Genomic DNA, 16,125 nt, shown 5'->3' on the forward strand with positions numbered 1-16,125 from the left:
CACTTTCCCTGCAAAGCTTGTCCTCGTCTCTGCAGCTGACTGACTGTCTCATAGATAATTGCTTTTCACTCTGTGTAGCCGAGCGTGCAGAAGGCAGGAGTTGCAGTCTCCTTTGAGACCTGAGTGGGCAAGAGGTGATGTCCTTATCTCTTAGATGTGGTGGCATTATAACTGCTTGAAAACAGTATTTCTACCAGTTCTCAAATGGGTATGTAAATTCAGCATTGTGAGACAGACACAATTTTCATCAGACACATTTTTTTTCATTGAAGAAAAAAAAGCTAACAAATCATACCAAAGAAATTGATTCGTAACTCTTCTTTTGCAACAAATTGTGAATATTATTAATGGAAATTTAATAGTTGCATGGTGTCTCAATTGTGGAGGAAGCAATTCAAGAACAAGTGTGCCAGTGAATGATGCAAATGGCCCACATTTTTTAGTTTCCCTCAATTATTAGTAAGTTTATTTGAAAATAATTTAATTGCCCCTGAGTTTAAATGGTGTTTAAAGAATTAGTTTTTTTTTTGTCAGAAAGAGCTGTAGTAGTTAAATGTTTCTATCCTTGCTCTGCCTTTTTACCAGCTTTTTTTCCCTGGAGCAGTGGTGGTGGAATGAGTGTGTCTGCTGCATCTGGCAGCTGCCAGTGTTTAATGGATAGTGCTAGCACACCATCCCTGCTGGTGGGAAGTGAAATGCTGGACTAACTTGTTGGTTTTTACTCTGAAGGATTTCAGTGTGATCTTCCAACAGGAAAAACCTCAAAGTTATCTGCATATCTGATCCAGTTTCTATACTGTTATTGTGACTCCACTACTTTCAGTACCTTTTAGAGTTCTTTTGTAGACATACCCTAAGAAACAGGAATAAAAGATATTATGGGCTTGATACAGTCCTAGCACAAAGTAGGTAACACTTTAGCAGGGCTGACTGTAATGAAGCTGAATTAGCTGAGGGTAGAGTTGAGCACTGACTTTCTGCTTTATTTCTGTGGTCTGGGTAATTGGAGGGTATCACTTGTGCTTATTTTGAACTGCCTGATTTTCAGTTTGATTGGTTTCTTTTTTCATTTTTATGTAGCTGAAGGTTGCATGAGATGCTCCAGATTCTGGTTTATGATGTGGAGGCACAGTGCCTGAGTTCTGGCTCTGCAGTCTTTGGGGACTTTATTTTGCCCTGCATAGTCCTTTCTTCAGGCAGGAAGAAGACTTGTAACAGTGTCCCACATCCCAGTGTAGTGGGATGCTGGGCAGTCAGGAGAGGCAGCTCTTCTTCACTAGATGTGGTTGGAAAAGGGTCAAGGAGAAGAGGGCAGCTGGATTGTAGCTTGTGACAAAACTGTCCTGAGGTGCTGCTTTTGCTGTCTGGTTTAGTCCCCATGTGGTTCTAAATTCATGTAGTCTTCAGTATTGTGTTGATTTTATAAAATGTATTTTAAATGAATGGAGAAAAGAAAATTAATAGACTTAATTTCCCTTAATGAGTTGTTTTCATTAGATATTCTATTAATGAATATCTGTTTGTTTACTGTAGAAACTTCTCCAATGAGTATCCCTTGCAGAGCTGGTGGTGCTTTGTCTGTGCTGCACAGTTTGTTTCTTGTCTTGTCTTTTCAGTGAAACTGGTGTTGAGGAAGATGAGGAGTTGTATGATTGTGTCTATGGAGAAGATGAAGGTGGGGAAGTTTATGAAGACCTAATGAAAGATGAAGCAGCACAGCAACCTGTATGTTTTCCAGTTCCTAGCCACTTTGGAACAATAGCAGTTAACAATACAGTAATCACTTTGATAGTTTTGAGTGGTAAAATTTACCAGCTATTCTAAATTAAATTGCTTACTTGAAAGTGTCCTACCTCCAAAATTGTTATAATTTTGTGAGATTATTGTATATGATATTATTTCAGCCATAATTTGGACAACTAGCCTAATGAGGCCAACTGAGATTTGTTTCAAACTAATGAATTTCCTGCTTATTCAACCCTGTTTAGTTATTCAACCATATTTTGTTGATCATTAGGTTGTTATTATGTTGCAAAGTAAACTGTTCCACTAAGTTTTCTCCCGGGGTAGCTGAACTTCAGAGGTAGCTTTTCTTACTTGTACTGGTGATATCACACATTTTCTTATTCCCTCTTTCCTTTTGTTTATTGCACTCAAATTCTAGATGTTTGTGGTGTGGATAGAAAAATTGGTATGTCAATTTCTGCTGAAAGTGTCTGTGTTTGTGATCTCTTTGGGTTAGGTGAGCACTAAACTGAAGTGAATGGTTCTAACTGAAATGCCAGGATTTGTTTGCATTGCTCATATAAGTATTGATGAACAACAAACTCCCCAGATTTGCAAATGAATATAAACTATTGAGTACAGCAACTTCTGTAATTGCACAAATACTGCAAACGTTTTGGGCAGTATTGAGCTAAAGGTAAAAAATAGCTGAAAGTCTAAATAATGTTAAATTCTAATTCTTTATAGAGATTAACTACAGTTAACTGTGACAGTGTCTCCTTCCCCGTGCAAAAGAATTTGGGAATAAATGATAGATTTGAGATGAGAGTGACCATGATGATGCACACAAAGCACAGTTCTTCTGATCATACTGCATTTTTGCAAAATGGTTACTTGTGTCTGCATCTGATAAAGATGGAGCCATCATGTTCATCGTGGGAAAATGAAGAACTGCACAAATTGGGTTTTCAAGAGTAGTTTCTGAAATTACAGCACCTGGTAAATGAGAGTGAGAAGCTGTGTTCCCACTTGTAGGAGCTGGTTGTAGAGTCACACAGAGAAAGAGAGAAGGGTAAAGCCAAAGCAGTGACCAAGCTTTATGTACCTGTGTGATTTGCAGCTTGGTATGTAGTTGAGGTGGTAGGAATATGTTTTCCACTCTAAGGTGGCCAAGCTGTATAGGAGCTGTGTGGACAGTGTAAGTGTGGCTTACTCTGTGCTGTGCTTAGCAGGTGTGTCAGCCTGGCAGCAGAGAGGGAGTGGAAGGAGTCTAGCTCTTGAACTTACCAGGAGCTAAATGTTAAAATTTCAGTCCAGAAATTCTGCTGTTCCAGGAAGAGAAAAGTCTTTTGTTCAAAAGATAAAAGTGTTTTTTCTGAATGGAAAGAACGGCAGTGCTAAATTTCTACTCCTCACTATCCCTGTATTTAAACAACATCTAGTCATCTGGTCTATCTGCAGCATAGGAATTCTCTACGCTGGATGAAAATGAGTAAGATAAAACCAGGGATATGCTGAAGGATGCTGCAAATTGGTGAATAGGCTTCAGAAAGGATGTTATAGCTCTGTTGCTTATTGAGATCCTGCTTATTGTTGTTGGAGAGAGCATTTTGGATTTGTTACTGCTTCTAACTGCAAAAGCCTATCCGGTTACTGTGTCAAACATCCACGCTGACCTCTAATATCTCCAGATTTTCTGTGCCTTGCTTGACATGAAAGGTTCCGTATCATCTTATGGTTATTTACTCTTTTATTTGAAATAGGATTTTATTGAAGCTGTAATGCTGTAAATCCTATCTTGGGTAAGAGTGCTTGTAAACTATTTTTATAGAGTCATGTAATTACTGATAATTACTTCCACATCCTATGAGTCTGGTGGTTTATATGGAAAAATCCCAGGGTCTTGTTGGAGACACACACATACGTATGTGAGAATTGAACTTAGAGGTCATTGCTCTTCCTGATCTGAGGACATACTCCTGTTGTGTCTGAAGAGAAAGCTCCCCTTGAGAAATGAAAGGGGAAAAACTGTAAATAAGTACAAGGATTAGACTGAATCCAATATTTATTGCAATGCAAAGTTGCTTACATGATTCAGCCCCATTAAGTTTAATGGAATTATTAACTGCTGAGTATTTTAAATAAGATTTCTCTGTCTGGATGTAAATTAAATGTGACCTTGTATTTCAGCTTCCAAAATACATGCTGATACTTCAGTGTTTTATGTCTAAGCATTAACTTTTCATAATATTCCTTTGATTTTCATTTTACTAAAGTAATCAGCTAATTGAACATTAAAATATTCTTGGCTATTGCTGTCATCTTTGGAGGCTGCAGTACTCAGAGAATTTCAGGAAGCAGTTATCCTAATTGCGTAATTCTAAACAAATAAACCCATTTGTTATCCATTAGGTGCCTGTTAATGACTTAAACTTGACTCCATTGTAATTGCAGAAATGTCCTGAAAATGACATAAGAAGCTGTTGTCTAGCTGAAATAAAGCAAACTGAAGAGAAGTACACTGAAACTCTGGAATCGATCGAGAAAGTAAGACGCTGCTTACAGACTTGTAGCATGCATTTTTATAGCAGTCTAGAAGATAGAATTACAATAGCCAATGTATATATAATCTTTTTTCTTTCAGTTTTTCATGGTGCCATTGAAAAGGTTTCTGTCAGCATCAGAGTTTGATACTGTTTTCATCAACATTCCTGTGAGTAATTGCATATTTAATGAGCAGATATGAGGTTCATGGCTGATTGTGATACATTTGTGTTACATGTTTCTGCACAAAATGATTATTTAAAATACAATGCACGATGTGTTTATGTGGATATTAGTTGATTTTAAAAAATATGTACTACCAATTTTTTTTTCTGCTTGAAGGGAGTAAGTTAAGATAAATAGTGTTAGCATGTGAGATAGTGAATTGTTATAAACTGGAGTATTTTTGATCCTTAAAAGCTAATAATTTCTAGAAATGGATTATCTTCTAATAAATGCTGATATTTTAATGATGGTACAAAGTTGTGACTGCTAAGTTACCTATCACTGTGTACTGACTATCTGTAGCTGCTCTGCAAATCCTTGTAGCTGCCCTGGCTCTTACATCATTGAACACAATTGAAAGTTAATGTAACTCATAGTTTTGGATTCCTAATCTGGTGCTGGAAAGGATAAGGAAATCCTCTGTGAACTATCTAGGAAACCTCTTATCTGACTGAAACAATGGTGGTTCCTGTGATTGCTACTTTGTGTCATTTCGTTTTGGCTTAATCAAAACAGTGTGAAAAATTACATATATATTTTTAGTTGATAAGTGTTCAGTATGTCTTTACTCAGTCTAACATCTAAGTAAGACATTCAGAAATGGTCTGAAGCCTCTCTCAAGACAGAAAAATGAAAGCCATGTTCTTTTATGAGGCCTTTGTAAAGAAAGGGTCCTCAGAGTGTGACCCATGGGCCACGTCGAGCTATTATTGCTTGTAAAATATCACTTCGGGTTTGGCCATCTCTGGCATGTCCAACAGGCCCTCCGCTTTTAGGAGGAGGTGTTGGGGATTTTATTTATTCTGTGAGAACCTGGCCTGTCTATAAAAACATTTTGGTTGCTGTTCCAGCATCATCCTGATAGAAGGTAAGTTATGACACTTATACTGATGATATCTTATCCTTTGCCATATTTTTCCCTCAGTGAAGTTTTCACTCTGCCTCTTAATTACTGTCATGTCCTCCACTTTGAATAATTGCCCAAAACGTTGTCACAGATATCAGTAACTAACTTGTCTACTTGAATTACATCAGCTCCCCACAGAGATCCCTTTGCTTTTGAAAGCAAATTTATATTCGGTCCTGCATTAGTATTTCTTACTCATTGTAAATAAAGCCATGATGTGCCCTGCCTAAGTTACTGTAAACCTCTTTACTAAGGCTCTGTGTGCCCAGGTATATTGACTTATTTTTATTGAAAGACCTAATTCCAGTCAATGGAAACAGCTGCAAAAGAGTACAGAAAGGGCTTGAATGCTGTAAGCACAAACACGGAGGTCAGGCCACTCACTGCTAGTTAAAGGATTGCATGGGATCACATAAGTTCAGAAAGAACAAAACCCATTTATTTTAGACTAGAGAGACACATAGTAAGCTTATGTTTGGGTTGTTTTATTTTGCCTTTTGTTGTCAGCATTCAGTATTCTGCTGTTAGAAGATGCTGCTTATTTCCAACTCCAGGAACACTTCATAGGCATCCAATAACCTTAATTGAAATACAGGACTTGCCTAAGCCAAAATATTTGCAAACGCTTTGTCTGCTCAGACCTTGTCTGTGTGGCAGTTCCTCAGCAGGAAGGCTGGAGGGCAGTGGAAGCTTGTTTTAAACTAAAAATAGCTGTTACACACAGCTCTGCAGCAAAGTGAGATGTGAAGAGCAAGTGCTGTGTTCTCAGAACAGAATGGATTTTCTTCTGTTATGGGGTTGTGGTGAAGGATTGTTTCCTTAGGGTGATGTTATATTCCTTAAATAGACTCTAAAAGATGCTTGCTGGATCAACTGCTGATAATGAAATACCTCATTTTGAAGGAAGAAAACCCCTCCAAACCAATTACCCCAAACTGCCAGTTTAAAGAGAGTGCCTTTCATTGGCACTCAAATTTTTAAGTTCTGTTCTTCAAAGTGAATGTATGGCTCTCTCTATATTTGTCTGTATATGTCTGTCTATATTGTGTATATGTGCATTTGCATGTACATCTATGTGCGCACTCATAGATAAATGCACTTATATCTGTACCTATGCGTGCCTGTGAATTATATATATGGACATACAGAGAGAAAGAGAGTTGAAAGTACATGTAAGACATACTGAAGTGTTGGAACATTCATTAGCTTCAAATGATGTTAACATCAGTTTAGTTTAAAACTTGATTTGAATTAGAGATAGAAACCCAAAAAGACCCATTGTCCCCTTAGCATTAAGCTGTTTTTCAGAGGTATTGCTTAGCTGAGTCCCTGTGTGCTCCTTAGAAAAAGTGCTTCTCTTCCAAGTACATTAATTGGGAAGCGTTTCTGTAATAATGTCTGTGTACTGCAACTTAACATTCTGAGGATGAGGCCATACAGTTGCTAGCAACTTAATTTCATTTGTTTCAAGATTCTGCACCCTCATCAGTGATGCGATTGACCTTGTATGTACTGTTAGTTTTCATCAGTGTGAAGTGAAATGTTTCAACTTAGTTCACGACTCAACATTGAATATTATTTGTAGAATATCATTTCTTGCAATAAATCATCTTCAGTGGCTTGTTCTGTTAAACAGTCCTCTCTTTTTCATTCCAGTGATCTGTATACTACTTACAGTTACCCAGATTTCAAAACTTCTTGACCTGTTCTGACTTAATTTCTTGTAAATTCTCCATACAGTGTTAAGGCTGATGCAATCTCCCATAGTTTGTGTGTGATAGTGTATAAGCGAGGAGAGTTGCAACAGTAATCAACGAGCAAATCTTTCTGCAATATTCTTTTCTTTCTCTCGGACATTAGTTGTGTGCAGTATTGGGAAACTCATTATGATTGCAGTTAATTTAGCATTAGGACATCACTAATTGACCAATGTAATGTACAGAAATAATTTTTCACAGCTCAGGGACATGAATCATTACTTCAACTTTTCACTAATGTGTTTCCTTGACTTGCTTAATTTTAAAATTATCATTATAAAATAAAGGTGAATTAACAGTGCACGTTCCAAGCTAGAATAAATTAGTCTTTAAGTGGTAGTTCTTGGAGTTTCGTTTTTCTTGTTGCACTGTACAGAAGATGTGCCAAACCTGAAATTAGACTCTACTCTCAGGTGATCTGTTTTTCAATTTATTGAAATTAATGGGTCTAACATAAAATAATATATTTTTATATTCAACGCTTTAAGCCATTCTGGTTTTACAAAGCTTTTCCCCTCCCCATTACTCTTTTTAAGGATTTGGTGAAAATTCACAGGAATCTTACACAGGACATCAACGATTCCATTGTTAACAAAAATGATCAGAACCTATATCAAATTTTTATTAACTACAAGGAAAGGTAAGATTTAAGCACTCTTACTAATTGCGCCAATATATGCTCAGTTTGGTATTTTGCTGTATTTTTGCTTGATGAATATTTCTGAAATGGAATTAAATTCAAAGTAAATATCCTTATCAAGATAGTTTTGGTGTTTTGAGCCTGGAAGTCAAAATGTTTTATGAGCCCTCCCTCTTGTTAGCCCAGCTTTGGCAATATTTTTATTTAGATAGTAACAAATATATTTTTATGGAAACCTAAATATCTTGCTTTGCACAGCATTTTTTTTTCATGCACATAATCCCAGATATTTTATGGCATGTATTAGTATTGTTTAAGAGATTAAAAAAAGGATTCTTACTAGGGATATTTCAGATTAGAGAAAACAGAAGAGGTCATAACTGGAAAGAAGAGACAGCAGCAGATGTAAAAGAGAAGAGACTATGGTCTTGCTTTACCCTGAGTCAGAGGTGTGACAATAAAGCAAACAACCTTTGCCTTCAAGCTTTGAAAAGCAGCCAAGCTGATAACAGGATAGCTGTGGCAACATGCCATACCCTGTGGGCTAATTGCCAATTTTTTTACCCACCTTTTCATATTGTTCCTTCTGCTAGCACTGAACAGATGTTGGACTACACAGATGAATTTAAATGCCCATGGTACTTGGCTGAAAAACACTTGTTCTGTTGGCTACGTTGCTGGCCTCTCTTAAAGTAATCTTTGGGTTTTGGTTAAAAATGAGATCCTTCTGGGAGAAGAGTCAGAAAGACTTGAGGGAGCTAACTGGATTTGCTTCAGGGTGATGGGTGAAGGAGGATTATTGAGGTAATAATTGGTGTGTGAGAAACTGGACAGCAGCATCTAATGAATGTTAGATGGGACAGTTTTCCAAGGGAGCAGGGTGTCCCAGGCTGCCCATAAACAGTCCTGCCTTCAGAGACCCTCTGTCTCAGCTTCCAGTTTGAAGCAGGACAAAGTTATTTCCCAGGCTGTTACACTGCTGCTATAGGAGGGAATAAGGAGACAAGGAGTTGTTCTGGAAAATGCTTGTCTTTCTAAAGTTGTTCTGAAATTGTGCTAAAAGGGGAACAAAGGACACTGAGAAGAAATACCAAGTTTATACTATAAAAAAAGGGAATAGAGGTTGATGCAGTGTCTGAAACATACAGTGATTAAAAGCAATCATAAATGATAAGTCTTAAATCCTTGTCATCACCTTATTGTGAAGAAACGAATGAAAAGGGTAAAGGTTAGGTGAGAGAAAAAGAAATTTAGGAGACCTCAGTGGAAGGCTCATGGGAACCCACCAAAAGGGGTTTGAAGCATACAGAAGAAATCACCTCAAGAAATAAATGAAAAGGTGAAAGAAAAAAGCACTCTTGGCACTGCACTAGCTGAAAGCACTCCACAGAGAGGCAAGAAACTTCTGTCATAAAACCAGGCTCCTTCAGGAAGCATTGCTTCACTTGATGTCTATTGAAAATTTCTTGAGATTTCATACATTATTATTTTGATCTGAGAGCTCAGACCTGATAGAAACTGTTAGAGACAGATCAGTTTGCATAACCTACAAGTTCTTTAAAGGGTGGCTCTAGTTAATCCTATTAAGCCTGTGCTCCGAAATTTATTCGTTACAACCTCAGAAGTCTACATTGCTGTAAACACTGCAGAGTGTTCTGTTCAGCAGTTTTGCTACTTTTTAATGTATCCTGTATTTATCAGAACATATTTATGTATATGTAACTATTAAAGGAAAATGCAATGATTTTAGACCATTTTGAAAGTAGAGCAAAACTGTTCACCTGAATAGTCTTCATTCATTCATGCTGCCCATTGAACACATGGCTAAATTCTATCCTTGCTTTTATAGACACTGCTCCTTTTGAAACAAGGATTGTGAAAAAATGATCACCAGGGTTGTTCTTAAATAAACAAATGTTCCTTTCATTCTTTCTCTTCCTTTGATTTAGGTTGGTTATTTATGGACAGTACTGCAGTCAAGTGGAGATAGCGATATCATGCTTAGACAATATCTCTAAGACAAAAGAAGATGTTAAATTGAAGTTAGAGGTATCAGTATTTTTAACATATATATATACACACACATTATACCATGTGTTTCTGTGACTATGTCCTGCTTTCATTGAACTCAAAACCTTTATGATGACAAAACTAGCTGGACTGATGAGTGAATGTGTTTCCCTTCATTCTTTTGGACCCTTTGATCAAATGAAAATGTGCTGCATGTACAGAACTGCACATCCTGGTCCTGAAGTGAGGGGAGTTGTGCCATTGACATTAGCAGAGTAAAGGCTTTCCTTCAGGAAGTGACCACCAGTGGTACCCTTCCATTTATCAGCATATCTCAGCTGGAATGTGGAGCTGCAGGATCCCACAGGCTGGGAGGGACCTGTAGGCTGAACAAGCCTTTGTCACATAGCTTCAGGGTTGTCTACCATGACCCCTGGGTCCTTTCTGCCAAGCTGCTGCCCACCTGCTCAGCCCTCAGAGTCTGCATGTCCCTGGCTAGTGCCTGCCAGGTGAGGGACTTTGCCTTGTTGCATTCATGGGCGGTTTGTGCTGAAGGGTGTCAGTGGCACCCTGAGCTGCGCTGTCTGTGGATCTGCTCTGGGTGGCCTGTGCCTTTTGCTGCAGATCACTGCCAAATGCACTAAAGGGGAAGGGGCCTTGGACAGAGTCCTGTTTGCAGCTGTCCCTCAGGTGGTGCAGGAAACATCAGTCATGGCACTTTTTGAGCCTCATAATCCAGTCAGTTTTCTATAGACCTGGAGCATAACATCCCAATCTGGATATTACTCTACTGTGAGAGAGGAAGCCTTGGAAAAGCCAAGGCAGGCTGTCTCCATCCATTCACAGATCTAGGCATTTCACTGTGCAAAGCAGTCAGGTAGGGCAGGCATAGATATACCAGTGGTAAATCCACGCTGGATATTCCCATAGACCTTTTTTCTGTGCCCAGATATTGCTGCCAAGAGGACTTTGTCCACAACTTTGCAGTGAAGTGCTGAACTGAGACTGATTGCGCTGTGGTTTCCATGATTATCTTTTGCTTATTTTTCCCCCCTATAGGAATATATAATTTTTTTTTAGCTGTACAGAATGCCTAATTTCTGTTGCTTTTGTTCTACTCTCTCATGTATGTTGAAACATCTAAGAACAAGTGACTAAATGCAGGCTTTTTTCCCTTTTTGTGGTATTGTCATATCAACTTTTTCTTCATTTTGTTGATATTATTTATCACAAGCTTAATATAGTTGTTTGTATCTCACTGAATTTTCATATATATCACTTGAATAGGTTTATTTTCTAGCTCTATTGTCTTATTCTTTCTTCTGCTTTGAACTAGGAATGTTCCAAGAGGGCCAATAATGGGAAATTTACGTTGCGGGATCTCTTAGTGGTTCCAATGCAAAGAGTACTAAAATATCACCTACTGCTCCAGGTATTTTATTTTTGAAATTTAAGGGGGCTGAGAGCAAAACTGTGATTGTTTATCATCAGTGGGTTGTAAAAATGAAAGCTAAATGTCTTTGTCAAAGGAAGGTGATTGACGCTTCCCTAGATGCGTTATGAAATAAAATTCAGTCAAGTGCAGGGTTTCTCCCAGAGATCATTTCCTAGAGCTGAAGCATATCTGGGGAAAATCAAATAAAACACGATTGTTTCCTCAGTCTCTGGACCTTTTATTGTTGGGGTTTTTAAAATGGTTAGTAGTACCAAACCATAATCATGGTACTTGAAATGTGAACCATTACCCCCCCAAAAGGAAGCTGGGCCATACATACAGCATACTTTTAAGACACTTCTTAGCTGTCATAAATTGCAATTAAGCCATATTTATTTTGAAATGTTTCTTGTTATAACCCACAAAGCATTAGCTTTTGCAGTTAGTCCTGTAATAAGGGTGGAGAGTCTTATAAATTTAATTTGATAGCTGTGCCAGGAGACTCATTAGCTCAGCTGCAAAGAAATGTATTACTATATTAGACTGTCAACCCTGCTGATGCTTGTAAAATGTCATTTTAAAAAGATCTACTACTTATATATGGAGCATAATTTTTACTCTGCAGAACAACATACATTTTGTAATATTAATTTTTTGAAATACTTCTATATATGAGTCATCAATATTTTGATCAATGCAAAATTGGAAAAAAGCAAAATGAATGGTACAACTTTAGAAAAAAAACTTATGAGATCTGACTCATGATTTTATAATCAAGCTGTATATTGTGGAAAGATGAAATACAGTGTCACTGTGCTCTGTGTAACGATATCTATATGTTGTACAAGAAAAATATTTTACAGACTTGGAAAGAAAATAATGAGTAAATTATTAGAATTGTAATGCAAATAGAAGTACTAATTACTTATTTATTATTAATTTTAATATGAGTATAAAAATACTATTTAATTTCTTACGATTTTACTATGTGAGCTGAAATATTTAGTTATTGCCTCAAATTATAAAGAAGAAATGACCTGTTTCCCCAAGAGGTTACACTTTACTTCATAAAGCCCAAAAAAGACCCTGTATTTTCCATTTGGGATGTGGCTAAAAGAATTCTTTGAACATGTAAATTTGATTTCAATATGTTTTTTGAGTTAGCTTCCTCTTATGTATAATGAGACCGTGACTTTTAAGCTGTGCACACTTCAGCTGAGGTTTCACTGCCAGCATGGATCCCTGTCTGTGGACACAAGTGCATGCTTTGGAACAGGATGAAATACCATATAGCAACGTGTAAATGAACCTGAGTGTTGTTTACCTGGGCTTCCAGCATGCACATACGGTAATGATCTGATTTGGCAAGTTTTAGTGCTAGACAGACCAAATTCCCTTCTTGTGATGGTTCATTAGCAGCTAAAGTCAGTGTTTAGGCTGTGCAGCAATCATTCCTAAACACTTGCCAATTAGCTGTTTGCAATAGTCCACACTCACTGATAGGCTGCTCACTCTGGCGATGAAAATGCCAGTCTTGGGCTGTGTTTTCTGGTTTTGGCTTCTTTATTTTTGGGGGGTGGAGATGACCAATGATGATTTCAATTTATACAAATGACAAACAGTGGGTGGAAAGTTTTCACTGTTCTGTCCACAGGAGCTGGTAAAGCACACTACTGATCCCATGGAGAAGGCGAATCTAAAACTGGCACTTGATGCAATGAAGGTGAGTATTTATGGCAGTGGAATACTTTTGCCTGTTGGTGGTTAGAATGGTAGCTCAGAATTCTGTTCCCTGGAGGATATCATGTTCTTCATAACATTTCAAATGTTTTCACAGGTTCCTGTGAGCTTTGTATGTCATGGCAAGTATAAAGTTGAGGGTTTTGCTCAAGTCTGGGAAACAAATTCAGTAGTTTTCTGAAGTACAGGGTTTGTGAAATGGAACTTTCCCATTTTGGACTACTTTTGCATTGGCTGGTGTTTCAATCATGTTGGTCTTGCTTCTGAAATCTGGGAGTATTTCTACTACTGTAAGTCAATTTGATCAAGATTCGGTAATTTCCCAGTGAGATGGAGAGCTGTTTTTGTTTACAAGACCTTTTTCTGTCATCTTAATATGATCTCTGTGCGTCACCTTTGAAAGCAGTTACATCTTTCTGGAGGTAGGGTACCTGTCACTATACATTCACCTGCAGTTGGTACAAACAAAGGCTTTATAGAATAACTGCTGCCTTGTGCACAGGGTAATGTATTTCTGTGCTCCTCTGCACAGCCTCAGAAACAAAGCACAGGTCTGCTTCAGTTGCCTTCATGGCATGAATAGTGACATTCATGTGCTGGAATTGGGAAATTTTTTCTATTCTTTTTGGGGAAAGGAGCCAACATGAATTAAATTATATCTCCTGTTGTAATCTGTATGGTCCACAGTAGATCCTGAAGTCAGACTAAGTTAGTTTTGGGTCGCACAGCTGTCTCATATTTTGTGACTGCCTTGAATGCCTGGAATACCAACCAGCTCACAAATGAGATTTTTAGTTCCCTTTTTTGTTATCCATTTTTGTGCAGCAAGCATAGAGGGATGAGCACCATGATAATTTCCCTCGGAGAGGTGCCTGAAAAGAGATGGCACAGAGATGGAGTGTTCATCTATCTAGTGGCAGGCCATGCGTCCTGGTTGCTGCTAATTGCCTCAGAAAATAACTCTATTTTATATTTACCCCTGCTTTTTCATTCCAGTTTGCTGGTTTTCTTCATTGTTGGAGTCTGTTGGTTGTAAAAACCAAAGAAATCTCTTTCCAGAGTGTCTGTGGCAGATATGCACTGGCTGGCAGGACGTAACCAGTCAAAATACCACAAAACCTCACCCCCAACCCCTCCAAACCCACAAACTCCTGAGGCATGAGTGTCTCTCCTTAAGGCTGCAGCATTGCTCTCATTCTGATTTACTGTAGTCCCTGCCATTGTAGTAGAAATAACAGGGTAGCACTGGTGTTTTGCTTCTAAAAGCCCTGGTGTCTTTTCACCAAGAGAGACAAAAAGAAAATGTCTTTGGAGAAACTGCTAGCAAAACGGTACTGCCCCCCTGGAAAGAAAATTCTTGGAAGGATTATGCTGCCGGATTTCTTTTGGCAGCAAGAAAAAATGTTATTTAATTTCTAAGCTAAGTCTTTTTAGACTGATGTGAATGTATCCTGCACAGATCCATTTGGGAAGCTAGCAAAATGACTGCAGCTATTCACAGATTCTGATTAAAAACATCTTAGGGAGAAGATGTATTTTCCTCCCAGCCTCCAAATTTGTGACCATATTGAAGGGATACTGTAAAAGCAGGTTAGGAAGATCAGAATGCCTTTTCCAGCTGCTGCTCTCAGCATCCCCGACCCTACCAATTACCTCTTCTGCTCACTCCTCATCTCTAGCCATAAACAGAGAAGCCCCAGCAAATTGTCACTATTACTCAAGCGTCTTCAGAGCATTTAAAAGGCTTTAGTGAAATGTGTACAGTACATGTTCTGCTAAAGGGCACAATAATGATCTCACTGGGTGACTTCAGGTAGTATATCCCTTCAAAAGCCCCTTTTAAAATCTGCTGTGTAATGGCTTCTCTCTGCTGTGCAACAGTAAGAGCAAGATCCCACTGCTGGGGTCGTAGCTTTTTCTCTTCCAATAAGTGCCCAGGTTTATGATTCGTTCACACCTTACATTCTGCTTTTGAGCTGTCTTATATATGTTTTCTGCTATATTTTCTATTTACCTCCTATTTACCTCTGATGTTGGGTGTTGACTGCTTTTTCAGTAGTGAGCTGCATAAATTATGTTTCTGTCTTTAATCTTAAAAATAAACCACTAAGGAAATTCAGAAAAAAAATCAGCTCTTTTTGCGAATTTATTACTTGTTTCCCTCTTTCTTGATACTAAATTCCTGTTCCAATAGATATCACGAAGAGAGTTGTAAATATTATTAAAGATATGCAGGTACTTTATTCCTTCTTTATTTAGCTGTACATATTGGTAATTCTTGAACTCTAAAGAGAATTTCAAAAGAAATACTAAAAATGTAGGTAAGATGAAGATAAAATTAGAAATAAACTTCTCAAGATAATGTATTAAAGCAGTCTGTCATAGAAAAGTTATTCTTTTCCTCCCTTTTGCTGTTGATACTCTAGGACTTGGCTCAATATGTAAATGAAGTAAAAAGAGACAATGAAACACTTCGGGAAATCAGACAGTTTCAACTATCAATAGAGAATTTGGTATGTGATTTTTAAATTTGCATACAATTTTCAAATCACTTTTGATCAAAAATATTGTTAGATGTATTTTTCCTCGTTTCATAGGAGTTTATAATATTCTTGATAATATTTAAGCATAAGTATGTTTTGCTTGGTTTAGAATGACATGCATGTTAAAGTACATAAATCTCGCTATTCTGGTTGTCAGTAGTTAAATATATTTGCATAGTTAAGGGTTTGTATGTGTACAGTGCCTCTCAGATACTTTTGTAATGGGAAAACGTTTTTGTTAGAAGAAAAAAATGGAATGGACTGATTCTTTATAGTACTTAGTTTATATCAGTGAGGAAAAGATGTTGTTTCCTGGTCTAAAAAGTCCTTTTTTGGGGGTAAAAGGAGTGAGTGGTCTAACATTTGAATGTGAATCTTCACACTGTTGCTGTATGGAATCATGCATTTCGCTTCTATTTCAGAACCATTCCCTCTTACAGTATGGGAGACCTCAAGGTGACGGGGAAATAAGGATAACAACGTTAGACAAACGTGCAAGGCAAGACAGGTGATGGCATAACTTGTGGTGTTTGCTATTGAAAACCTGTTAAATAACTCTCTATAAATTTGAGGTCAGCTCACTGATTCTTGGGGGCTTT

General features: G+C 37.7%; 1 protein-coding gene across 3 annotated transcripts in view; it reads left to right on the plus strand.

Moving 5' to 3' along the window:
* VAV3 (vav guanine nucleotide exchange factor 3) overlaps positions 1-16,125 on the plus strand; it is a 149,073-nt gene that overhangs the window by 55,064 nt on the left and 77,884 nt on the right. For all 3 annotated transcript variants that reach the window (XM_066192329.1, XM_066192331.1, XM_066192332.1), the window contains exons 5-13: positions 1,617-1,725; positions 4,180-4,272; positions 4,370-4,438; positions 7,695-7,798; positions 9,748-9,847; positions 11,145-11,240; positions 12,898-12,966; positions 15,410-15,496; positions 15,949-16,034. In XM_066192329.1, the coding sequence (XP_066048426.1) occupies positions 1,617-1,725; positions 4,180-4,272; positions 4,370-4,438; positions 7,695-7,798; positions 9,748-9,847; positions 11,145-11,240; positions 12,898-12,966; positions 15,410-15,496; positions 15,949-16,034 (813 nt within the window). The remainder of the gene's footprint in view (positions 1-1,616; positions 1,726-4,179; positions 4,273-4,369; positions 4,439-7,694; positions 7,799-9,747; positions 9,848-11,144; positions 11,241-12,897; positions 12,967-15,409; positions 15,497-15,948; positions 16,035-16,125) is intronic.

The sequence above is a fragment of the Chamaea fasciata genome, unplaced genomic scaffold, assembly GCF_029207755.1.
Source record: "Chamaea fasciata isolate MVZ Bird 193981 ecotype frontalis unplaced genomic scaffold, bChaFas1.0.hap1 SCAF_10, whole genome shotgun sequence".
Lineage (NCBI taxonomy): Eukaryota > Metazoa > Chordata > Aves > Passeriformes > Sylviidae > Chamaea > Chamaea fasciata.